The sequence below is a fragment of the Vigna unguiculata genome, chromosome 1, assembly GCF_037176805.1.
Source record: "Vigna unguiculata cultivar grain cowpea cultivar isolate G323 ecotype 2 chromosome 1, ASM3717680v1, whole genome shotgun sequence".
Taxonomy (NCBI): Eukaryota; Viridiplantae; Streptophyta; class Magnoliopsida; order Fabales; family Fabaceae; genus Vigna; species Vigna unguiculata.
Window position 1 is genome coordinate 47,154,193 of NC_140792.1, and position 25,340 is coordinate 47,179,532.

Consider the following 25,340-nt stretch of genomic DNA (forward strand, 5'->3'; position numbering starts at 1 on the left):
TATTCATCAACAGTTATTTTTCTCTTATTTTCTCCGTACATTTTATTTTATTTTTTATAAATATACTTTTATTTTGTTATTTTGTTTATTAAATTAATAACATTACAATATCATCAATTATTAATATAATTCAAAAAATGCGTACACACAGGCGCGATAGCGCCTGTGTTTACACTAGTTAATAGTTATAGACATTGAAACCAAACAAAATAGAACACATTGATTAAATCGTATTTTGGTTTATTACGGTAATACCCATGTTTATTCTCGTTACACTTTGATACATTAGGGATGCCACTGACATATTAATCCACCGAACACACATGGCCTGGTTATGGCGCGCAGGTGCCAAGCTCTCGCTTGTTGCCTCCGCTGTTGGCGGCGGAGTCACCACGGCGCTCATTGCCACTTCCGACGACCCCGAGACGGCGCTCAAGCTTTGCGCCACCGTCCCCCATCGCCTCTTCAGCGACGCGTTCACGGCTGCTAACATTGCTTTCGGTACTTTTAACCTCCCTTGTTCTCGAACTTTCTATGAACGCTCATTCAATCTTGCGTTTGTTTTTTTGTTGCTTTTTCAATTCAATTTACCGCCTCATGAAATCGATTACTGAAGTGTGATTACTGATTAGTTGTTAAGACAATTGAACTTGTTGGAAACTTATGGGTTTACACTTTGGGCTAAAATGATTCAATAATTAGATTTCTGAACGATTCTTTACTGAATTATGGATTTTTGAGTAAACTATCTTTCTAGCTTCTCAAATTTTACCGCGCTCTCAAAGCAGTCTCCAAAACTAACGAAATTGCAATCCTACAATCACATCAATAAAAAATTCGAAAAAATGTATCACTTAAGATATAATATTATTATATATGTTTAGAGACTAAATAATAATAAGCGGTTAAATTTCGGAAATTTGATGAAACAATTGATCACTTTAGAGACTAGTTTGAATTTTCTTAAACTTTATACATTAATGTAACAGTCCGTTACCCTTTCAAGTACGAAGTGGTGATTTACTCAGTTATGATTTGTGTGATTGTGTTATGTGTGTGGGGTAGTAAGCATATTTTTAACTTGAAAATGAAGCTTGTATTACTAAAGCTGGTTATGATTTTGTTTTATTTGAAGATTATGAATATTCACTGTGGGGACTCCCGGAAGGGAGTATTGAGAGGGAGAGAATCAAGCATGAAGTGCACCTCCGGTCAGCACAAAAACTTCAAGACCTTTGTTTTAAGAATGGAGGGATTTATATAAAGCTTGGGCAACATCTTGGGCAATTGGTATGATTTGATTTCCCCTCCTATTGATTTTGAAGGAAAAAATAGATACAAAGACCATAGACTTCTTTAATTGCTGTTATTGTCCATCATTTGCACATTAGGCAATGATGAGTTGTTTGATTATTTATTTATTTACAGGAATATTTAGTTCCTCAGGAATATGTTCAGACAATGAGGGAATCTATGCTAAATAAATGTCCAGTTTCTTCGTATGAGCAAGTATGCAACGTATTCAAGAAAGAGCTTGGTGATACTCCAGATAAAGTATATATTATTTGTTTCTTTCCTTGGTGACATTGTTTTTGTGTAATTAGTTTCCTTGGTGCTTGATTTTGTCTATTGCGGTGAATGAGTTTTACATTTTAATGTAGATATTTTCCGAGTTTGATCCAGTTCCAATAGCAAGTGCTTCCCTTGCGCAAGTTCATGTAGCTCGCATGCATGATGGACAAAAAGTTGCTGTCAAGGTTCTGCTTGTTGCTAATATTTTGTTATATGTGTGAAAAGAGCATTTTAGATCAGTTTGATTCTATGTCAGTCTTAATGCTTTATTTTAATATTATTTTTCTTATTTTTATCTGTCAATGTATGTTCAGGTTCAGCATACTCACATGACTGATACTGCAGCTGCTGATCATGCCACTGTGGAATTGGTTGTAAACACATTGCACAGATTTTTTCCCAGTTTTGATTATAGGTACAGCTTTGATGCTATTAGCAGTGAAATTTACCATCATCATTATTGTGGAAAGTTTTAAAAGCCATTTGATGGACTTGTGCATTTAATTGTCGGAAAAATAAATGGTCTACGTTGTCTCTGTAGCTATAGTTTTTATGTCCCTGGTTTCCATAGGTTGCTATGCACTGATCGTTTAGTAATGTTCTGTTTACTTCTATCTACAGGTGGTTGATTGATGAGATTAGTGAAAGTTTGCCCAAGGCAAGTTGCTATTTAACTCTGGTTTAACTTTCAAGATTAATTTCGCTGTGTATTATGGTTATGTACTCCTTACTCCTTTAGTGTTGGAATAAAGTTAATGTATAGTTAAAATCATTTAACCAAAATTTGTCAGGAACCTTAAATACATGTTAAATTCAGTTATATTATGATCATATTAATAAGCAAAGTCATCATTTTCATTTTAACAATCCAATGTGTAAATTGTTTAACAAATAAACCATAAGGGTCAAAGAAAACCTGGGTTTGGAAAAATCTAAGTTTTTATGCTTACCTCCACCCTAAAAAATAAATAATGTTAGGTAAAATGTCACTTCTTTCGTTGGTTTGGAAAATGTTGTTTAAAATATTGCGGATTTAAGTTTGATAATCCTCCGTTATGTTTCACATACTTAATAGATTTCATGTCAGGATTATATCTTATCTTCAGTTTCTGTTAGTTTCAATTGACTTTCTCTATTGTCTTTTGAGGCCGGAGGTGGGATCAAATATTTGAATTTCATTTGTAAATTCACGTGGTTCCATTACACTACATTAAAGCCTTGATCTGTTTTTCTGTAGATGTTATCTAAAATTTATTTACTTATCTTGTTAATCTTATTATTTTTTATTCATTCATGACATGACATTCACAATGTTTTGCTTGCGTAAGATTTTTTCGAGAAACATGTATAATCATACCTCAATTGTTATGGTTACGAGATATGATGTTCTAGCATGATGAATATTTTTTTACTCGTAAAATTTTCTTAGAGATATTTTGGATGTTGGAATTTTATGTTTCTCATTCATCATTATTAGATTCTGTTTTATTTTTTTCATGTTTACCCTGTTTTCAATTTAGTTTCCTAACATTATTACTGCAGGAATTAGATTTTTTAACTGAGGCAAAGAACAGTGAGAGGTGTTTGGATAACTTCCATAAATTGTCTCCTCATATTGCGAATTATGTATATGCACCAAAAGTATATTGGAACCTGAGTACCTCGAAGCTGCTGACAATGGAATTCATGGATGGTGCTTATGTAAATGATGTAAAAACCATTCAGAAACTTGGGATCAACTTGCATGAACTTTCAACATTGGTAAGTTCATGTTTATGGGCTTCATTATAGACACTTGTACAGTGACCAACTATAGGTGTTGATAGTGTGTAGGTTTTTTTATAACTTTATCGTATACGTTGAGATATATCTTTGATACGGCAACATATGTCAATGAAGTTGAGGGACTTAATGATGAGCATTTTGATTGCCTCATGCAATTAGTTCCATTCCGTATGTGGCTTATAAGCAAAATTAGGGGCGGGATGGTACCACAAACTCATAAAACTCTTGCACTCAGGATTGCTCGATCTCTGTGTGGGTTTAAACTGTATAGTAGACAACCTTTTCTTTGTATTTTCAAGATTCTCAACTCAAACCTGTGACTTCTTGGTCACAAGGTGATAACTTCAACTGTTACGCCACGGCTCCCTTTCATTTATTAAGTAATTTAGTAAAATGTGATGAACATTTTGCAGGTTAGTCAAACTTTTGCTGAAATGATGTTCAAGCATGGGTTTGTGCACTGTGATCCGCATGCTGCTAACTTGTTGGTTCGCCCATTGCCTTCCAGTAAAGCTAGCATTTGGGGTAATTATTCCTTCCCTTCACCTTCCTCGCTGATCTATAACTATATTCTATCAGTTATTGCCCGGAATTAGGTTTAGTTGTTTCTTTTTAAATCATTTAGACTATTGTTTTTCTAATTTAGCCACAAGAAAGAAAAGAATAATCTATAAACTCCTTCTTAAGTGTGAGATGGTGTCACCCTTAACATTTGGATTTTGTTGGTAAAAGCTTGCACCAACTAAATTTGGCTTTTCCATTAGAAAGTTTCAAGCACAAATTTAATATGGGATGAACAATTCATATCATTTTTCTTGAATTATGGTGGCATCGGCATATCCGTTGATTTGATTTGGGCGTCTTTTAGTTTCCAGGGAAAAGTAAATAGCTATGGTTGGCATTAATAAATGTTATTTGAAGACTAGACTAACAAAATATCATTCAGCAGGCTGCATTAATAGTTCCAGTGTTATTTTCGGAGATATTTAGGACGTTAAAGTGAATGCAGGAGGATTAATACCATCCCATGGTGTCCGTGTAGATTAAAATTGAAAGTTGATATTCATGTGTCAATGTGTGATTATCAATTTGAAAATGATACTATTCTGAAAAAGGTTGTTTCTTTCAATTGTTGACAAAAATATTGAAGTACCATTTCTGATTTCGAAGTTAATAAATATGCAATTTCAATTTGCATATACCATAATTTTTTCTTGCTTTACATTATCAACCATTCAAATGCTGATATCCACTCTCTTCATAAATGTCTATACTCTTTTATTCTATTAATGTTTTGGTTTGTTTGCTCACCACTGGCTCCAACTTCTTGTTTGGTTTTTTACAATAACTGCAGTGCTGGTTTCATGCGATGAGTTTTTCTTTATCTTTTTAATTTGGATATTTATTTCTCATATAGGCAGGAGAAAACCACAATTGATCCTTTTAGACCATGGACTCTACAAAGAGCTTGACTTCCAAACAAGAACTAATTATGCTTCACTATGGAAGGCGTTGGTATTTGCTGATGCTAATGCAATCAAAGAATATAGTGCAAAGTTGGGAGCTGGGGAGGATTTATATGCACTCTTTGCCGGAGTTCTAACGATGAGGCCGTGGAATAGAGTTGTTGACCCATCTATGGATCATTTAGTTATACAGGGAAATGAGAGTGAACGATTAGAACTGCAGGTAAGATATAGTTTAAGGGAAAATTTTCGCAAGAGTTTGTATCTCAGTCTCAGGTTCATGTTTTTTGTTGAATTATAATACTTTCACTTTACTTCTGCTTCATAATAACACTAAGTAATACTCGTGTTTATGCTGGTTTTCTTACGGAACTAGGTAAAATTCGTATTTCTTCTGTTTTTTGTATTCTGAATCCTGTGATCTTCAGTTTAAGCACTTGTTTTAAAAAATTGGTCAACTACAGCGTTGTTCACTTTTTACTGAGTAAAAGAAGTCAGTCTGTTTTTAGGGTTTAGGGTTTGGCATGGTCATTTTTCCTTGCTTAGCATGCCCTTGAAGGAAAAGACGCTCTAAAATGACTCTCCTATTTGTTTTGCAGATGTACGCATCTCAATATTTCCATCAAATCTCTGAGCTTTTAAGGCGATTACCGCGTGTGATTCTGCTAATGCTAAAAACAAATGATTGTTTACGAGCGGTCAATAACTCTCTGGTAAATACAACTGTGTTTTCCATTTACTACATTTTGTGCCATGTGATTGATTGATGAATAATACTCTTCGAACAAATGTAGCTTCTGTCTAATTGTAAAATATCCAGTCCAGCTCATAGAAGTGAAAATAGCAATTGAAGCAATACCTATTTGTCGGGTCTGTTTATAATAGATTTCTTTTTCTTTTTGGGTATCATGATCAGTTACAGGGATCATCTTTGGAGACCTTTTTTATCATTGGAAAGGTTTCTTCGGAGGCTGTCATTGAAGCAAAGATGTTGCAAAGCAAATCACTTTTAACATGGTTAAACGTTAAATTGGATAAGATTTTGCTAGAAGTACGACTCTGGGGAATGCAGGTGGCCTTGTGGCTTTTACAACTAAGAAAGACTTTATCTTGGTCTAACCAACCATTATAGAGGAATTAATCTGCCTCATTATTTGCTACATTTTATTCTTTTGGGAAATAAGCTCTTACATTTTTTGTGTCCGCGGTCACAAATTCCCTCACAATATGCAACTTCTGTTTGAGCGCGGATTGACGAATTGGTTTTAGTATATGTTTGGAATCTCAAAAACATGCACTTTATAGGTTAAAGAGGGTGAAAGTAAAGGAGCAAGTCATTCTTGTGTTAGTTTGTAGCCTTTACTGTATTCATGTATTGGGCGACGCAGAATGTTGTTGTAAACTCCCATTAATGTATGCGGAAACTGTGAAATATATAGATAACTTATCACATCAGTTTGAATGGTTGTTTTCGGGTCTATTCAGATGCTATTTTACATGCTTTCGTTCTTGTGTATGTACATGTGTTCTTTATATGCACGTGCAGATATTCAGATACTTGTGCTGTGGACACTCCAACCAGGATATTCAGATACTTGTGCTGTGGACACTACAAGCTATTTGAAGTTAATTATAGTTTTCTTTAACCATTTTAATGTTGATAATATATTATTTAATATAAGTATGATACTATTGAGTAATGCAAGGCATTTTCCTCCTACATACATCTCCATAGCTTTATTCCTGCACTCTCATGAATTTTGTTCGCTATTTTGTCTTTTTGATTATTTAATTTTATTTTTTTTACTTCTACATCGTACAATCTAAAAGGTAAATTTGACTTTTGAGTTATATGATTCTGAATTATGTGATTCGAAAATCTGTTGATTTTTAAATTGTATAGTTTTAAAATTATTATTTTAAGAAAAAATAATAATTTTTGAATTGTTCAATCTAAAAGTTACTTTTATTTTTTTAATTCTATAATTTGGAAGTCTTTTCTTTTAATAATTTTCGAAATATACCATCAAAAAGAACAAATTGAAAAAACAAAATTATAGAACAAATTTTATTATTGTAACTATTATTAATTTATTCTAGATAATATATATAACTTATTTTAAATTGTGTATTTGAAATGTTTTCATAAATAAAAAGACAAAGGGTAAAATAAATACAAGAATAAAAGGAGAGATATTTGTAATAAATTTAGACATCAATATAATATTAATTTTTATCTTGACATTTAGAGTATGTTATTCATGACATACCTTAAATACATCTTAAAATATAATAATTATTCTCAACATATATCAGCCTAAAAATTAACGATCGGTGTAGCTGTGATGACAAATAGAGTTAATCGTACAAAAATTTACTGAAGGAAGTGGAAGGTAATTTTAGCACCATTGGATGGAAATGTGGAAGCACCATTTTTCTAAACAAAAGACATGAAAAACGGTAGAAACAATTTTTTGCTTAGCATAAATTATATATTATGAGTTATTACGTAAATAAAGATACTTTGAATTATTAGAATCATTCCTTTTATATCTTGTCGGATAAAAAGATTGACAAGTAGAAAGAATGACATGAAGATAAGATCTTTGAAAATTCACTTACTTTCCCTGTCAACAATTCTCCTAATTCTTCACCTAAATCAAACAAACGACTCAGCCTTACAAACAGTTGTTTATCGCCTAAGCCATACCCAAGCAAGTGTCATCCCAATAAACAACCATCACTGATGCCATTGTACCTTCACAAAAACTGGCCCAGGATCTTCAATGTTTGAACCCACTACTTCCTTAGGCTGCTGTGTCGTATTACTGTTCTCAAACACCATTCCCCCAAACCCATATTGCTGTATAATTAGCAGTGAAGAGCTTGAACCAAAATTATTCGATGCCACAATGTCCCCTACCACACCAAGTTCCGGACAATCTGTCCATTTCATCAACTCCGACAATATCAAACAGTTTCTACCTCCTCCTTGTCCCAAAATATACAAATCATAACCAACTTGATCAATCTCATTAAGCACTTCAGGAATATCATCACGACTTCGAACTTCTTTCTCTGAATACTTTATAGAATCCTCATTGCTCACTGCTTTCAGTCTGAATGCACTCATATACTCATCATCCAACTCCTTCTGCTTCTCACTGTCCACTATCACAGATAACAGTCCATGATTCTCAACATGTGACATCACATCAATCTCTGCAGCATCACCAAACAAAAGGATCCTCACCACAGACAGTTGCACCCCTTGATGCTTTGACATCCTCCATGCAACGGCCAAGGCTTCACGGTCATCAGGGCCACCGACATAAACCATCACCACTCGCAAGTTCACTTTGAACAATGAGGCAAGTCCTCGGTCAACAAAGATTCCCACAGTGCACGGTGCATCTCTCATCACATTGCGGTTTATTTCTTGGAATGCAGTGTTGGCTGTCTCCAGAATGCCTTCTATGTTTGATTGTTTGTGGAAGGGAAGGAGAATGAGATTGGCTTGTTTCTCCTGCGACACGTTGTATATGTCCTCGTGAATGGTTGAACAGGAGGATGCAGCTGCAATGGTCTCCACGTTATTGCTCTCGTTTATAGCTGCGTATGTTTGGAAAATGTTTGTGATGCTTTCTAAGTCTTCCTGTGCCTTGGTGAGGGCTTGTGCACCAACACTTTGCTGTGGGTTGTGCTGATTCACATGGGAAACAAAAAGGGAAGCTGTGTGTCCCGTTAGTTCAACAAGCTGAAGTGCAAACACACGTAGAGGAGGGAGTTTTGTGGTGTGGTATGCTTCAAGAATGTTGATCATTCCTGTGGCTTGCCTAGGGTTGTGAACACAAGCTAATATACGCAGTTCTGCTTCGGCCTTTAAGTTTTGTAGGGTCTTGAGTTTGTTTTGTTTGTATAGCTTTCTTGGCTTGTATATAGCGTTGATGACAAGAGGCACCATCATGGTCATTACTAAAACAGCTATTGTCAAAATTGAGAAGGACTCCACACTCAGAATCTGAGAGCAAAACAAAAATAATAGTCGTTTATCAACAATGATTGAGTAACAAAAATGGAGTATAATACAGTAATTCTAAGTAGGTTGAATTGAGTCAGTAACATTGATTAATGAGTGGTTTTGTCATACTGCAGCATTTTGTTTTCAATCTTCATGTCCATTCATAAAAGCAAACAATTTACAATGAAATTACTGGATACCTGTTTGTCCCAGGCACTGTTGAGCATTAATATTGGTAGGAGGCCTTTGGTGTTCATTAGTAGTCCAATAGACACACCATCAAGAACAGACATACCATAAAACTGAGTGGCTATTACAGTGCTTAAAATCTTGGGGAGGATTGAGAGGAACAAAATGAACAGCACCAGGCCCAAACCTTGAGTTTTTATGACATATATTATTCTGAGCCTTATGCCACAGCTACCAAAGAACAATGGAGCCAGATAAACAACTCCAAAATCCTCTGATTTCTCTATGAGCAAGTGAGTAAATTTACCACGAGGTATCATTATTCCATAAACCAGAGCCCCAACAACAGGGTGTGTCCCTAGCAGATCCGTGACCGCTGCAGAAGCATATGCTCCCATGACCACAATGAACAACCCATTATTGTCCCACTCATTCTGATTCGTTTTGCGCACTATTATCTCCACCAAATAAGGACGAATAAGAATGAAGCAGAAAAGCACATAAACTATAGTGCTCAGCACCGAGTATATGGCACTTCCACCGTTTATGGCAAATGGAACCAACATTGCAAACATGACCCAATTATAGAAGTCACTGATCATGGCTGTTGTTAAGGTCACTCTGCCAAGTCCCGTGTAGAGGAGCTTGAGATCTGCAAGAATGTGACTAACCATAGGAAAACCTGTGACACTCAAAGTTAAGGTCCAAAACATATAAGCCTTTGGCGTGCCGAAATTTGCCCAATACTCTGGAGGTCCCTTGTACAATTTTAGAGCCAAAGCATGTATGATACCCCCACATAACATTGGAATCAAAACGCCAGCAATGGCAATGCTTGTGGCCTTCTTTCTTCCTCGTAGAATTGTGTCAAAATTCATGTCCAAACCAGCCAGGAAGACAGTGTAAATGAGTCCCACGTATGATATTGTTTCAGTTGTTAGGATTGACTTCAAAGGGGTGAGAACCTCAGATAAAGCTGATGATCCAAATAGTTCTGGACTTATCAGAATACCCATCTGTTAACAATAATTTACTTAGGACAAAACTCACATGGAATTTCTGTAAAGCTTCATCGTGAGATAGTTATAATATAATCAATTGATACAAACCTAAATAAAACTATAATTCTGATTGGAAAAATTACAAAACAACTTTAATTTAATTACCACATCTAAAGTTTGTTTTTGTTTGTAATCATGTATGTATGCATGTAGTTTGGATGCATGATATTGAAATTCAAGTATATGAGCCTTGAAAGAAGCTAACAGAGGAATAGATGATGCACTTGCCAAAATCTCAGAAACAAGACGTGGTTGGTTTAAGGGTTTGAGGATGTAGTACAAAACACGAGTGGATAACAACATGAAAGCAACTTGGGCTGCCAAGGTAGGAAGGTAAAAGAAGAGAACGGTTTCACTTTTCCATATTTCATTTGCATTTGAAACATCTACGTCGTAACATCCTGTAGTTACGCGTCGTTTTAAGTATTGATCTTCCGTTCCTGGATCCATCATAGCTGCTTTCTTTTAACAAGTAATTAAATTAAGCTTTGAATAATGTTGGTGATTGTGATGATATCGAATGGCTTTTCCTCTGAAGTCTCAAATATTTTGCTTTTTTGTTTGTAGAGAAAGTTATAGACACCTTTGTCGGTAACATAGATCAATCACCCATTGATATGGAGAAGAATTGAAGCACAGACAACCATGTCATGTTTGATGTTAGGGTTTACGTTCTGTTGGGGCATCGTGTCTTTTTGGAATCGCCGAAATCCAGTTGCAAAGTCTTAACTGTTTCCCTATTTCTGTCACATTTCCTATGAAGAAAGTAAAACCTTCAACGATTCTTTTAGCTGTTATACCTCTGGATTTTCTAATCCCTACCTGTGAAAATAAGAAAAACCAATATAGAAAATACTCAATAATTACATATCTGCCTCGGTTTAAATTAGCAAGTGTTTACTAATATCAGTAATTTCACATGGATAACGGTAATAATCACGATAGATAATAATAATAATAATAATCTTAAATATAAGATGGTTACTCTTGGAAAAAAAAATATATTAAAATATATATATATATATATATGAGAATTCTATCATCGCTAATGAAACCATGAGAACTTAATTTTAAATAATAGTTTTTATTAAGAAGTTTATTTAAATTTAACTTGTTACCATAAATAAAACTAATCTTTAATTTAAGATGTGAAAATTCCGATCCTTTCTTCCATACTCATATCATGTTAAGATTTTTATATTGTTTTAATATCATTTTAAAATGTAAACTTTAAATCTAACTTAATTCTTAACGTTTTATAATAAAAATTGTCTCTACTTGTATATTGTATACCGATCTTTGATATGAGATATATAATACATTTCAATATACAATTTGTATTGTAAACAAAACCAAGCACCGTGAGCCATATCAATATAGGACATGTTGCTGGCCAAATACATCTACTAAGTTGACATCACGCAAGCCAGAATAATTTGGGATTAATGGGTAATTGGCCAACGTGGCCCATAGCTATTCAGGTAAAGACCCATGAAAAGAGTAATATAAATAATACATCTTATGAGACATGTTAATTACGTTCATTGATTATTATGTATTGTTTTGATGACACACTTGACTAATTTTGACATTGAAGTGTCTTCTGCAAATGAATACCCTTATACTTGAGGGCTTAAAGTGTTCCAAGTGCTTTTAAAATCTTTCCAAGATATATTTGGACATGTAGGAACACAATCCAAACATGGTATCACAATCATTCTAATATTAAAATTTCACTTGTTTATCAATGAATGCTTAGTTGAATTTTATATAAAATACTTACTTAGTTTATGTATTTACGTCATTATTTAATTTAATTTATATATGAGTTTTAATTAGGTCTCTTAATTTAAAAATTATCATCAACTTTCTTTTCCTTACAAATGATGTTATCAAACAATATGACGAAATGACTAAATTAAGGTAAATTAAAAATCAATTAGAGTTTTTGGTAATTTAGGAAGGTTAAACATATTGTATAAATCAAATTGAATAAATTATAAAAACAAGGGGACAAGAACTTAATAAATTTATAATTAATGGTTTACTAATTTGTTTGCTTTACATTTGTACGATGAATATAATATTTTCAGGGTCTAAATTAATCCTAAAAATTACATTTGTATGATGGAGATAATATTACATTGGAATCGCTTTCTATTCTCTGTATTTTATCGAAATTATCTTTTGTATTATTTAAAATTTCAATTAAAAACTCTCTTTTTATAATTAACAATGACTACAAATTTTGGATAATTGTTACTAAAGTTGTATTAATTAATTGTTTTTAAATGGAATGAATAATATTTACAAAAACCGGATTTTAACAAAAATATTTACACCATCATCTAAATGTTTGGAAGTTTTATTATATATAATCATTTGTAATTTTTAATGCCTGTTTTCAAAAATTAAATTGTACTTTATTTAGATACTTGTTGAAAGACCTTATTGGTCGTTTAGGCCGCCACAGTTGACAATTGAAGATGTGACAGAGTTAGTTATGATGTTCTATAAATGTCTCACCGACCTGTTCGGTAACAATTCAATTACCACGATTTTCGTTACGTTATAACTTTTTTTATTAAAATATAGAACGTTCACGACATTTGTCAAATATCTTCTTTAATTTGTGGGACATGTGAATAATGTTTTAATAAATAAAATGAACAAAAAATATAGTTATGAAACTTAAAAAATTGGTTCAAATGATTAATTTTAAGGGACAAAAGAACACTTTAAATTTAGTTTAAAACTTAAAAGGTTTTTCGGATAAAAAATGCGAGCAATTTCTTACACAATTGATTTGTTTTTATTTCGTGGAATTCTTCTATTTATTAAAATGGTTCCGGTGTACTAATAAGCCTCAAATCGTTTAGGAGTTGGAGTCAAGTAAAGTTTAAATACTCATATCTTCTTCCACTCTCTAATGCGTCTTTTAAGTACAAAATCGTGACGGAACTCAAACGTTCCAATGTGGACAATACTTCGATAATACAGTGGTTGTTCCTAATGATGGTTGTCGGACAAACTTATATCAGAATCGAAACATTAACACCCACCGTGGGGACCGACAACTCCACCGTAGATAATATTATCTATAAACTATGTATTTATAAAATAAAAGTATATTTTGTATAGATTACTATTAAACTTGTTTATGTTTTTCTATATTTAACTATTACTTTAATAATAATTTTTTAAATACTTGAAATTTAACATGCTTAATAATAGACTTTCTTCTTTTAATCAATAACTTTCAATTATAAATTAGTTTCTATCTCTAACTTTCAGTTGCTTTAATACTTTTTGGGTGAATATACCGTACTTTATTGATTTTGATACAATATAATTAATGTAATAAATTATATAAAATGGAATCATGTAAGTTTATGTTATACCATCTACATTTATAATTAATTCCCAGATATTGAAATAGAGCTTACTAAAACTACAAATAAAATGCAAAAGTTAATAAGCCACTTATTTTATAAGAATTGGAGGATAGCCATTGGTCACGAACATTCAGCTTTTCTAAAAATATAATGTGAAATGAGTAGGTGGGAAGGTGGAAATAAATGAATGTCAGTACTACAAAAGACATGAAAGGGATGTAACTAGGTTATCCTTAAAAAAAATCGGTATAAATCACAGGTAAATAATTCATAGAAAAAAAAAGTTAAATAGTAACCGATAAAGTCAAAATAAAATAAAAGGAAAATAAGTGTTAAAAAATTACAATTTTTAATTAATTAGTTAACTTAGTCATCTATTATACTCTATAATATTTATATTTAAATATAATTTAACTTAGTAAAAATATTAGTTTGTTTTACCGTTGTTCAATAATACTTTATTTTCTCAATTTTATATCTAATGTTAAATTTAGATTCATATTTAAATTATCAATCATCTTTCCTTTAAAATTAAATTTTTTTAATCAAGGTTAGATTTTAGGTTTTGTAAAAAAAGGAGTTTCACTAAGATTTATATCAAAAAATTTACATCATTTTCAATCTAAAATTTTAAAATAATAATTGTATACATCTTTATTTTTATGCAAACTTTTTTTTTATCTAATAAAGGATTTACATATTCCTAATGAAAATTTTAATAAATAAGAATTTGCTTATTTATTTTTTCATTAAGATGATGACAAGTATAGCAAAATTACAAAAGGTAACCAATATATTACTTATTTAAGAAATTATTTTCCTTTGAAAGATGGCAGTCCAGTCCCATCTAAAATAGAAAATAATAGTACTGGAGAGCAAGTCATTGTTTTATCATATCTCCTTTGACAAAAGTTTTAGGCTTTTTTTGTTAAATAATGTTATTAGGACAAATTAACATGTATCAGATTTATTTTTAAAATATATCGGAATATTAAATAAACTATGTATATTTAATTTTTTATTGATTTATAAATAATACAAAACTGACAAAAATACTAAAATATTATAGGTAATTTTAAGAAAATTATTGTTAATATAATACAATGTAATTAGTATTGATAATTTATATAAATTTTAAATACAATGTTTAACGACAGTAAGTAATATAGACTCAACATTTTTTTTATTCCCACCTTGAAAATTGAATGTATAAGATATTTTTTATATACATTTCTCAATTGTCATTAATTTATATATTAACTCTTTTAAATTTCAAAAATCGATAAAAATATGCATTACAAAATTAATTATATTACCATACACAAACAATTATATGATTTTATGAATATATTCTAATTAAATCTATTTATAAAATTGTATGAAGAATTGTATTAAAATTTCCATTTGATACTCCATGTATTATTAAATTCATATAACGTAAAAAACATAGCTATTTCTGATAGCTCGGAGAAAAAACTTACTTTTCTCAAAATTAAATGGAGATGATGTTTTGATAATTTTTTTATAATTTTGAAGTGATATATTTTTAAGTGATTTTGAAATATAGAAAAATGAAAAAATTACTTAAAATATACTACCTTAGATTATAAGATAAATAATGAAAATTTAGTTATTAAAAAGACATTTTCCAAACTAAATACATCTCTTTCAAATAACGTGTGCTATTTAAATATTGTGCAAAACATCAGTACTAAATACAAATTAAATTAAAAACTTAAAAAAGAAACCGTGCATAAGATAATTTTATCTAATAAGAAAACTCTAAGACTAACAAATGTAGTGTTTTATGTTCTAACCAATTCATTAATAATGAGAAAGAAAATATTCATAAATGTATAGTTATATTTTAAATTTCACTCTTGGTATGATATTTTTTTTGTTGAAATTTAATAGTAAACTATATAAAATCATAATATATCATAACAATAGCTATTAAAGTCACCCATATTATTTTTTTCTAAGATTCATCGTATTTATTTCATTTACTCAAAACAATTTATTTTTAAATTGTCTTAATATAAACCCATCCGAATTATTAATCTGTCAATTTGAAGAATTCATATCCAATTAATCCAATAAATTAAATAGTTAGATATGAATTTTGAAATATTAAATTTAGGTTATATTGAATTCGTTAAGTTAGATTTGAATTTGATTCAACCCAATGTTTAGGGACTAATTTTATATTTGTTTTCTCTGTCATTCTTCTTCTTTTTTTAAAGACTTTTATTTGTATTGATGGATGCTGATTTTTAAACTAGAGAGACAGTCCTTTTTATAAAAAAAAAAAGTATTTTTAACATAAATCTAATTTTTCTAGTATATAGATAAAAAAACTGTATTTATTTATTCGTGTTTTCTCGAAATCAACCTTAAATATCAAACAATCTCATTTGAATTTTGTGACTTGATCCATTGCCTCATTTGCTAATATAGTACACATTATATACAACACCAAAAATGATTTTTTCCTCTTAAAATTATCTTTTGGGCTTGATTTGTAGCATTTAATAACACTTTCTCAACCTCTTAAAATGTATCATTTTTGGGTTTCCTACATTTGGACACCAATGTGATAAAAAAAGGTTACTTCTATTAAAAATTTTCCGCCAATAAAGAACTTGTTCAAGAAGATCATTGTGTTACCTTTTAAAATCTGCCAAAACTTTTTAATCAATTTTTTAAGTTAAGAGATTACACTAAAAAGGATATTTGGTGTTTTTTTTTTGGAAAGATGAAAGAAAAAAATGTGAAAGTATTAAAAAGTATTTTGAGATGACATCAAATTTATAATCAATCATATTGGAAGCAAATGTGGTGCTTTTAGACTTAAGAAAAAATATATAAAATTTCATGCAAAAGTAGTAGTTTGTTAGGTGTCGTCTTACCCTTTGAAAAAGTGGATGCTTGTGATTCAAATATTCAGTACAAAATTGGTCTCATGGAAGCTCAAAGTGTGGTCATACATGTGAGGGTATGTTTTATTAACTCACTCGTGACATATATTTCTTTGTATTACGAGTATTTTTTTATTTTTTTTTTAGAATACGTAAATGGCAATGAAGCTAACAAAAAATCAAAACAATTTTATTTGGTGATAGAAAAAACTCAACGTTATAACCGCAAACACATCCCAAGACTTAAGAAAAAATAAAGGGGGAATATTTATCTAAAAAATGTATTATAAGGACATTAGATAGAAAATATATATAAGACCTGGCCTTTTTTGGGCTATAAAACAAAATTATTAATGACCATTATTAGAGTGTTAGGTAAAGAATTATTTATAACTTACATTACTTATAACTTTTATATTTATTGATACAGATCAATTTGTCAGTAAATTTAATTTTATTGACGAATTTTAAAATTTAAATTATCAGTTAATATTTTTGTTGATAACGAAATTGTCCGTAAAATTCTTTGGTAATAAAATTTGTATTATATATAAAAATATTTTTTGGTAATATATATGATAATTAAGTTCATCTTTTTTGTATATTATAATAGGAGATGTATGAGAAAAAAATGAGAATAATAGAACGAAAAGAATTATGATGATAAAGAGAAGGGGCACAAAGAGGACATAGAAGAAGGAGAGGTGTGGTGTTGGTGCGATGTCAATGGAGCGGTCACATAAATGGTGTGATAGTGACTCGACGATAACGGCCAAAGTTAAAGGAGAAGGAAGAATGAGAAAGAAAAATGAGGAGAAGGAGTTGGAGACGATAAACATAGCGACAATGACGATTGAGAGTGAAGGAGGAAAGAAGGGGGAGTGAAATCACGAAAGAAGAAAAAAAAAAGAAAAAGAAGAAGAAGAGAGGAATAAAGGAGGAAAAGAAAGATATAATCACAATATTTACCGATTGATTTGAGGTCATCAATAATTACTAATAAATTTTACAATTCGTCGATAAAATTTATTGACAATCATTTTTATTGATAGAGTTTTTATTGTAGTCATCCATCCATAAACTTAAATTACCGATAAATTTTTGGTATTATTGACAAATTTGTTCGTCAATAATATTTTTTTAAGTGTTAATTTTATATATTTATATTTTGTTATTTTAATGTTTGAAATTCAATTTATTTCAAATAAATTAATTGTGTTTGAATCTATATTTTAACTTAAATTATTCAGAATTAATAACAAAAATAAAATAATAGAGCGAGTTATTATGACATTTAGATTTAGATCCTAAATTCAAGGTGGTGATAATGGAGAAGGTAGAGAAGCAACATTGCATATCTTAAATATCTTAAATGTGTATAACAATATGATATGAGATGTCATTATGGTAGCCATAAAGGATAACCTACTCACATCCTTTCCATGTCTCTTTTATTGTACCATTCATTCATTCTTCCCTAACTTCCCCACCTAACCTACTAATCATTTTTTTATAAAACTCAAAAATTGTGACCAATCGATGCTATTCATCCATCAATGGTTATAAAATTATACGGCATATCTATTTTACCTTTAATTTCTTAATATCCACTGCCACACTACACATGGACCCCTCTTTCTTTTCCTGACTTCTTTCTTAAAGATCTCAGACTCCTGATTTCGTTTGGTGTATCCAATATTGAACCTACCCAACGTGTTCATCCCTTTGATTACTTGGATTTAGTCAGAATCTTTTATTATATTTAATCATATAAATCACGAGAAACTTTCTTTTAGGATATGCATGTAAGATCAATAAAAAATGATGATAAATATAATTATAAAGCTTCGTAACTTTCTTAATAGAAGTTATCAGATTAATTACATTTTCAATGTCTATATCAAAATTTCAAACATATTCGATGACAACTACAACATATAATACATTTATTAAAAATATTAAAGAAATTAAAATTTAAAATTTGGAAAAATAATTAATAATTTAAATGTAAGCATTTAAAACGTTATTATTAAAAGCTTATGTTAATATATATATATATATATATATATATATATATAAATTAATTGAATATTTACACTAATTCATTAATGATTACGTTTTCAAATAAAGACATATTAGATATTTTTTTACATATCATTTATGTCAACACTTTAAAGTTCATTAGTTATTTGTCTTCACATGAAAAATTATTAAAAATAAAATAAAATAATACAAAACATGGAACCACATTTGACTTATGATAAAAATTACATTCCACCAAACATAGACAAATTTTACCTATTATGAAAAAATCTAATTAAATACATAAAAATAAAATATTAATTCACTTATAATGTTATATGTAAATTAACTAAATAAATACACGAAGATAAAATATTAATTATTAAGTTTAATTTTCAAAAGAATTCCTTCCCTTGCTAAGTTTTATATTTCTATCATTTTACCATCTATCAATTTGAATATAAAATTATTTACATACAAAATTTATTATTTTATATATTTTTATTTTTATTTATAAACTAGTTACTAATTAAAATTTATAATGTAATTCATAAATTCTTAAATTACAAGTTTGGTAAGATTTACCATAAGTCTTGGCCAACGCTTAAGATGATAAATTACCAACTCATAAAATTAGAGTTCATAAACCATTTTGTTAGAGATTAACCATTTTGTCAGAGATTAACTATCGGTCTATATATAAAATTTCTAAAGTTCAAAGTGGGTAATATAGGTAGTAAATATATATATTTTTAGAAATATAATTAAATATTATAATTTAGAATTTTTTAAATGACTAATTACTAGTTCTAGTACTTTTAAAAGTTATATATGAATTTTTTAAATGATAAGTAATTTGTAAATCTTTGTTTTTTTATTACACATGTTTCTTGATATTATTATGAATTTTGTTATTGGAATTAAATTGATACTCAAATTTCAATAAATTAAAGATTTTGATATTATTATGAATTCTGTCATCAGTATATTTTATTTTTTTAAGAAAAATGACCAAACCACTTATGACTATAACCAAACAACCTTTGATTTGTTTGGTTTAGGATATGACAAATACAAAGTCTTCCATGACCCTCCTCATTCCCTTCTAATTTTTTTTCTTTCTGTGATTCTTAATCTGAACCTCACAGACATGGTTGCACCTGCCAGACCTCAGTTTGTTCTGTTCGGATCCTCCATCGTTCAGCTTAGTTTCGGCCATAGCGGTTGGGGCTCCCATCTTTCTGACATCTACTCTCGTAAGGTACCTTCCTTCAACTGCATTCATTTATTGTCTTTTCTTTTACCCCTCAACACTGCTTTCTTCCATTGTTGCTCTACATTACAACTGCAGCATCATCACATGCATCCTTGCATCACATCTATGCTATCGTATATGTCATGTCACGTCGTTTTCTCAACGAGCTCAATGCCACTTTTTTTTTTTTTCCTGACACTTTTTTGTGGAGAGGCGGTTACCAATTCTTCAATTTAAAACGCTATTGCATTCTTGTGCCAATTCCGACCACATATACATGGTTTGATCCTCTATAATAAACTCTTTCCATATGGGAATGGGAGGCAAGGTTTTAACTTTTAATAAAATCCTGCCTCTGAAATTTTGGCCTCAACTCTGTTAAGGTTTTTGGGTGTCTGTCATCGCAATTGTGGCTGCATCACTTTGCAATTTCCTGTGATACAAACAGCAACTGAAGCAGGAATTGAACTGTTTAATCTCTCAGTAATGAAAAGTAGCATCTGAGTATTCCTTTTGCGCGCCAATTAAAACGAGATTGAGGGGTTAAATTTGTGTCTTTTTTCTAATGTTCGTGTCATTTGCTCCAAAGGATTCCAGTTTAGTCACTCATCTTATCTTTGACTTTTTGTCTCATTAGTTGAGTATAATATTCCAAACAAAAAAGTGAATTTGAATGAATTTACTTCAGTACATGAATTATTGTTGATTCAAGTGTGACACCTTGGTTAACTTCTAAGTATTGTCATCATTGAACGTTGGTAAGTATTCCCGCATTTAGTTAGAGGCAATTTGGGCAATGTTCTTTACGTGAACTTATAGGAGAAGGAAATAAGATGAAGTAATGCGGTAAAATGACCTAACATCTATGTTTGGTAAAACAAACTTATAAAAATTAGCTTATGAAAAGGTCCAACACCATCCAAGACTGTTGAGGTCCATAAGTTGATATAACTTGTGAGAGAAGATTGATTTATAGTTTTTCGTTTATAAAAATTGAGCCTAATGAAATCATTTTGGTTGGCTTCCTTTCTGGTTACGCTGTTTTTGTCCTAGTCGTCATGCATTCAAATTTTTGTATTTTACCCTTCTTAATGGCCTCCTAAACGATGCTCTGGATGATTACAAGTAGAAAACCTGTGCAAAGACTGTATCCAGGCGTTTATATTTCATAAGTGTGTGTGAAGAGGAGATATAAATAGGCATGCACTCTCTTCTGTGGGAGTGTGTCCACATCAAGAAACTTTTTGTTTTTGTTTTTCCTTCACTAATCAACTATTGGGAATGGTCATGTTTAGGTTATGATGATACAATTTTTTTCTGTAGGCTGACATAGTGTTGCGAGGATACTACGGATGGAACTCTCGACGTGCCCTCCAAGTCCTGGATCAAGTTTTCCCAAAGGTATTGTACCTTAAAGGAAACCATTCACATGACAGAACTCAATCAAAATTATGCACATTGTGTAGCTATTCTTTCACTTTATCTGATGTTTGATTACCTTATGCTTTAGTCTAAAATGGTGGATCAAAAGAACACAGTTTCTTGAAATAATGCACGATCCTTTTCTGGTTCTTAATGTGATTTCCATGTGGGATATGTTGCTAGCTTTATGCTCTCTCAATTCATTATTGAATAATTCCTTTGATGTAGCCTGTTATCCTTCCTACGTTATATAATTTGATTTATCGGACTTCCCAGGATGCTGCAACCCAGCCTTCTCTTGTGATAGTTTATTTTGGAGGTAATGATTCCATGGGTCCTCATTCGTCTGGCCTAGGCCCTCATGTCCCTCTTCACGAATATATTGAAAACATGAGAAAAATTCTGATTCATATTCAGGTACTTCTGCAGCTATGTTAATCATTTGGTTCTTTTTTCATAAGTGCACACTGCCTTTCAGTAGAAACTTATATGCTCACTTCAAGACACAGAGCTCTACAATCTTGATTTTCTCAATATGAAGGCTACACCGTTTCTTTAAAATGTGAAGGTTTAGGAAATAAATTGATTTATTGAAGGACCTTTTGTTGACAAACATAATGTAATGCAGATAAAAAAACCATCCATCATCACATTGTTTTATATCTTGCCTATCCTTGGTTCTCCAGAGCTGTTTCTCCCATGTTTCTCATAACATAAAATTAACATAAATCAACTATGCGTTCGTATTCAGTTATGAAATGTAGTTTGCTTGAGGAAAATAGTTTAGAACGTGGGTTGCAGAATTAAGATGCAGAGGTGTCAAGAAAATATAGTTTGTGGATAATAATGGACACCCTTTGAAATAGGCTGCACACTGTTCTATTTCATTTAATGTCAAGTCGAATGAATCGTAAATATGAGAAGAGAAAACAACTAAAAGAAAAAGGATGTCTATGAAAAAAACTGAAAAATGATTTGTAGTTATGCAGGAATGCAGCAGATTGTAACTTCTATACTGAAGAAAAATAGATCTTACACATGATGTTCTTTGCCTACTATGATGATCATAAATGCGTTTTAGAAAGTGAAACTATTATTTGTAATTTAATGTGAGAATATTGACTGTCAGGGTCTTTCTGAAAGGACACGGATCATTGTTCTCAGTTGTCCTCCTGTCAATGAGGAAAAAGTGCGTGGAAACACTAGGTAGTCTGAAGATATTTTTTCTTTCACATTTCCAATTCTGTAGTGTACTTATGTTCAGATAATCACTAAATTCCAATCTTATCTTTTTATTTCCAATTCTTAATCAGTGGAGTTCTTAGTGAGCTAGTAAGAACGAATGAATTGTGCCAAAGCTACTCAGAAGCTTGTATTAAGCTATGCAAGGAACTGGATGTCAAAGTTGTTGATCTTTTTAATGCATTACAGAAGAGAGATGACTGGAGGAATGCTTGTTTTACGTAAGTTTCATAACCTCTACGATTTATCTTTTATTCTTCTGAAATATTATGAGATTTCAGAATGGTGTCATATTGAAATGTAATTGTTTAATACCCAAATCCTTTAGTTGCTCTTTGCCATTATCTTGCTTTCTTTGCAAGATGATTTAGGCCCTGCAATCTTCCATCTTAAAGGCATGTTGACTATCTTTTGGTTAATTTAAACTTGCATTTATGTTCAATTCACTGGGTTTTCGTGTCCATAAAATTTAAACCATTGATGCTTGAAAGATTAATATGACATTGATTTGGTTTTTGATCTTAATAGATAAGCGATATGAATGTAGTTATGGAAAGTTGGAGATTACATGTCCTTTAAATAAATTTACATCAATTTAGATACTCAGTAAAAGAAAAATGACATCAAATTAGTCCCTAAATCCTGCCTTTTGCGCACAGAAGGCTGATTTCTGTCTTAATTTCCACGACCTGAGTCACTAAATTGATGCACATATATCTCATGGAGTTAGGGACCAAAGTGATGTAAACCAAACATTCTAAGGACCAAATGGATTTTTTCTCTAGAATTTATATGCATTTCCATATTTAGTTGTAGAAAAATCTAAAATAGAGTTGACAATAAAGTCACAGCGGATGCTAAAACCAAAGTTCGTATGATTCTTCTTTTCATCTCCTTATGCTTGAATTGTTGCTTATTCTGATCTCTTGTGAAATATATTAAAGAACATGTGAATGAGAATGATGCAAATAGACTAGTTTACCTAAACAATATCCATAATTTGTTGTCATCTTGAATGAATTTTGCAGTGATGGCATCCATTTAGCAGCTGAGGGAAGCAAAATAGTGGTGAAAGAGATACTGAGCGTGCTTAAGGAGGCTGACTGGGAGCCATGCCTCCACTGGAAATCTTTGTCCACTGAATTTGCAGAAGACTCACCATATGATCTGGTTGCTGCTGATGGCAAAACTACATTGAATCCTTCTGAGTGGACTTTTTACAGAGAGATTCAGTGGGATTAGGTTGTTAGCTTATTGACTTTAATAATATCTATTTGTTGTGACCTCCATCCAGGAGTCAACCTGTCTGCCAAATCCCAAAGTATTTAGCAGTTTCATATATTATTTACGTTTTTTTATCAGACATCTTGATTGACTATTTGGTGATAGTATTGTCCAATATTTTAGATAATCTGTTATTTTGTGATGGTTCAGTTGAAGAAAAGTTTAATAGAATTTAGACATTGGATATGGCTATTTTCCTATGCTCGTATATGTGGGGAGGGAAAAAGCAGACACCTATATTTAACCATAAGAAAAATTGACTGCAACTTTTACAATGACTAGAACTTTTGATGCATTGCACAAATATTTCTTAAATTTGAATTGAACATATAAAAAGTGTTAAAAATATAGTGGACATCTGGGAAAATATTTAATCACAAATATGTACTTACTTTTAAAAACAATTATATGTCACAGTAAAAAAAAGTAAGATAACATAAGTTTGTTTTGTTGAATGTGATTTAAGTTATTTGGAAAATTTGAGCATATGCCGTATGTCACCACCATAGAAACCATACAGGGGCTACAAATGCCTTACATAAATAGCTTGGTCTAGACCTTTTTATCCATACCAACTCTGTCATGGTTAAATTCATTGGTGTCTTCTCCAGTTTCTGCTGTCATCATCAGTCTGTCTCCCTGTTATCACCATTGATAACATCCTATTCCTTCTGTCTATCTTTTTAATTGCTTCTTTAGGTGGGGACAAACAATAAAAGATAAGCAACCAATAAAAAAAATTCATATAAAACAGAGAAAAAAAATAAAAAACAAAAAATTATAAAATTATAAATTAACTTTCTGCACAAAGATGAAGAAATTTACACATAAGCTTATGTATAATCAAATTATATAAATATTCTCATAAAACTAATTACATAATGTAATGCATTTATATGAATATGCATTCATATTCAACATAAATCAAATTATAATATATAATTTTTGTTTTATACATTATAATTTGGTTTTATTTTTAGTCAATATGAAATTTCTAATACATCTCTCGTGTTGAAGATATCATGCAATCATGTTGAGGACATCAAGAATGAAAATCAAATGGGTCTAATAACGAATAACACAATAGACCAAAATCTTAATCAGGTAGACCTTTATGATTCTGATTCCATATTAAGACAGTGAGTTTTAGCTTAACTAATCTTAATTACGCTGACTGTTTAAGGTAAGATTTGTCCCACTTATGTACTATAATTTGATCTTATATTTAGTCGATGTAGAATCTCAAACAAGATTTGAATTTTTTACCTTAAAAATAATACTTGTTGAGTTTTGGCGTGGAGCAACTACATTTTTCAAAATAAGGTCAATTATCCTTGAATGATCTTTTGATGATGAAGTTAATGTAGGTTTAAGTTTTGCCGTGAAGATTTTTAGTATAATAGTTATAATGCCCGAGTTTTTCATTTGAGGCAATGTAGAATTATGCTATTGTTCCTTTTTACTTCAATTATGAATGTTTGATTTCCACGTTCAATAACACAACTGTGTTGGTATCGGACAATTGTACATGAAAGTGATACAACTTATTGTGATTTATCTTTCCAACTTTGTTTCCTTATTTACTTTCATTTAGAATTAGTTGTTGGTCATGTATTTTTTATTGTATTTCTATGTGATGTATTGTGCCTAATAACATAAGCATAGAGTGCAAATCTGTTTTAAATCAAAGTCTCAGACCAAGTCCTCT

At 30.8% G+C, this 25,340-nt stretch overlaps 3 protein-coding genes across 3 annotated transcripts; 2 read left to right on the top strand and 1 right to left on the bottom strand.

The window, feature by feature from the left end:
- The first annotated feature begins 285 nt into the window (after nt 1-285).
- ATH9 (ABC2 homolog 9) lies at nt 286-6,285 on the top strand. The gene is made up of 11 exons (XM_028081097.2): nt 286-501; nt 1,136-1,290; nt 1,429-1,554; nt 1,662-1,757; nt 1,887-1,987; nt 2,194-2,230; nt 3,115-3,333; nt 3,771-3,882; nt 4,775-5,046; nt 5,423-5,536; nt 5,740-6,285. Exons 1-11 carry the CDS (start codon nt 324-326, stop codon nt 5,953-5,955), a joined length of 1,626 nt encoding a protein of 541 aa, XP_027936898.1. The 5' UTR covers nt 286-323; the 3' UTR covers nt 5,956-6,285.
- A 1,100-nt stretch (nt 6,286-7,385) lies between these two features.
- LOC114191181 (cation/H(+) antiporter 15-like) lies at nt 7,386-10,091 on the bottom strand. The gene is made up of 2 exons (XM_028080364.2): nt 9,045-10,091; nt 7,386-8,844 (listed from the first exon to the last, which is right to left on the bottom strand). Exons 1-2 carry the CDS (start codon nt 10,047-10,049, stop codon nt 7,564-7,566), a joined length of 2,286 nt encoding a protein of 761 aa, XP_027936165.2. The 5' UTR covers nt 10,050-10,091; the 3' UTR covers nt 7,386-7,563.
- Nucleotides 10,092-19,475: 9,384 nt separating this feature from the next.
- On the top strand, nt 19,476-23,759 carry LOC114177322 (SGNH hydrolase-type esterase superfamily protein). The gene is made up of 6 exons (XM_028062616.2): nt 19,476-19,690; nt 21,008-21,085; nt 21,383-21,523; nt 22,236-22,312; nt 22,420-22,569; nt 23,377-23,759. The coding sequence occupies exons 1-6, from the start codon at nt 19,580-19,582 to the stop codon at nt 23,588-23,590; spliced, it is 771 nt and encodes a 256-aa protein (XP_027918417.1). The 5' UTR covers nt 19,476-19,579; the 3' UTR covers nt 23,591-23,759.
- The last annotated feature ends 1,581 nt before the right edge of the window (nt 23,760-25,340 follow it).

Bases quoted from the DNA above. Each gene is read 5' to 3' on its own strand.
- ATH9 (XM_028081097.2), top strand. From the start codon at position 324: ATGGCCTGGTTATGGCGCGCAGGTGCCAAGCTCTCGCTTGTTGCCTCC. The intron at 1,988-2,193 runs GTACAGCTTTGA...TTCTATCTACAG, and splicing joins TTTCCCAGTTTTGATTATAG to GTGGTTGATTGATGAGATTA. The intron at 3,334-3,770 runs GTAAGTTCATGT...AACATTTTGCAG, and splicing joins TGCATGAACTTTCAACATTG to GTTAGTCAAACTTTTGCTGA.
- LOC114191181 (XM_028080364.2), bottom strand. From the start codon at position 10,049: ATGGGTATTCTGATAAGTCCAGAACTATTTGGATCATCAGCTTTATCT. The intron at 8,845-9,044 runs GTATCCAGTAAT...TTTTGCTCTCAG, and splicing joins ACAGTGCCTGGGACAAACAG to ATTCTGAGTGTGGAGTCCTT.
- LOC114177322 (XM_028062616.2), top strand. From the start codon at position 19,580: ATGGTTGCACCTGCCAGACCTCAGTTTGTTCTGTTCGGATCCTCCATC. The intron at 22,313-22,419 runs GTAGTCTGAAGA...ATTCTTAATCAG, and splicing joins AAAGTGCGTGGAAACACTAG to TGGAGTTCTTAGTGAGCTAG. The intron at 22,570-23,376 runs GTAAGTTTCATA...TGAATTTTGCAG, and splicing joins TGGAGGAATGCTTGTTTTAC to TGATGGCATCCATTTAGCAG.